The sequence below is a fragment of the Pundamilia nyererei genome, unplaced genomic scaffold (genome assembly GCF_000239375.1).
Source record: "Pundamilia nyererei isolate P.nyererei 1_Seehausen unplaced genomic scaffold, PunNye1.0 scaffold00105, whole genome shotgun sequence".
Classification (NCBI taxonomy): domain Eukaryota; kingdom Metazoa; phylum Chordata; class Actinopteri; order Cichliformes; family Cichlidae; genus Pundamilia; species Pundamilia nyererei.
In genome coordinates this window covers 2306002-2306964 of record NW_005187506.1, presented here as the reverse complement: position 1 = coordinate 2306964, position 963 = coordinate 2306002, and the positions used below count along the sequence as shown (strand labels likewise).

At 47.6% G+C, this 963-nt stretch overlaps 1 protein-coding gene across 1 annotated transcript in view; it reads right to left on the bottom strand.

The window, feature by feature from the left end:
- The window catches only part of LOC102207162 (dedicator of cytokinesis protein 3-like), a 248678-nt gene that overhangs the window by 11314 nt on the left and 236401 nt on the right, over positions 1-963 (bottom strand). Inside the window, exons 26-27 of the mRNA XM_013912880.1 lie at positions 267-360; positions 30-178 (exon numbers count right to left, since the gene is read on the bottom strand). Coding sequence (XP_013768334.1) covers positions 30-178; positions 267-360 — 243 coding nt within the window. The remainder of the gene's footprint in view (positions 1-29; positions 179-266; positions 361-963) is intronic.

Below are 963 nucleotides of genomic sequence, written 5' to 3'. Positions count from 1 at the left end.
AGCCCACGCTGACCGTGTCACGCCCTCACCTTCCCCTTGTTGAAGTAGTGGATGACTTTCCTGCAGAGTCCCTCCTTGCGGTGCCACTCGGTCTGAGCAGGATAATGCAGGAACTCCTTCAGAGGACGCTCGTCCCAGTGCAGCAGCTCCCAGTATAACAGCAGGGTGAACGCGGCCTCTGCAGACAAACACGGAGTCCAGAGAGCGTCAGCCTGGCGTTTGTCACACGTTCTGCTCGTGTCCACGAGTGACTGATTCTGCTGTACCTGTGTAGTTCTCCGCCTGCAGATGCATGTCACACAGTTTGTGGATGTAGCGGATGTACATCTCCTCTTTGTTGATCTCTGACTTGTAGAAGTTCTGAGAAGAAACAAAACAGACAATTAATGCACTTCCTGTGTTTATGCACCGATTTAAACCTGGGATGCCAAACGCTGCAAATACCCACTCGATAGCCCAAGGTCTGAATCATCTTCATCATTTTCATAGACCTATTTATGGCATACTGTGCCAAACCTATTTTGTTAGTTTGTTTGTTTGTAAAGGATCAAGTGTAGACCAACTGAATGTGGAAAACATGAGAATTATTCTTGAAGGCTGTTTATTTAGAACTGGACGGTTTAATAAATGTGAAGCAGCTTGGAAAGAAAAGTGTCTGGACTTGTTTAAGTTGCTTGAAGACGTTTCACCTTCATCCAAGAAGCTTCTTCAGTTCTAAGAACAGCTGGTGCAGAGTCCCAGATTTCAGCCCCATGGGGGCGTCTCCAAGATGGTCAATGGCAGCCATGTTTATGAAGTGACTGTTTCCAATGCAGAGGTCTGATCCTGGCACAAATAGGAGAGCCACCTCGACGGGACAAAACCCGGCTGTCCATCTGCACATAAAGGTCAAAGGTCACTCTCTCGAGGATGCCAATGTTCACATTCTGGACAGAGAGGACAGATGGTTTGAAAGAGGAGTGA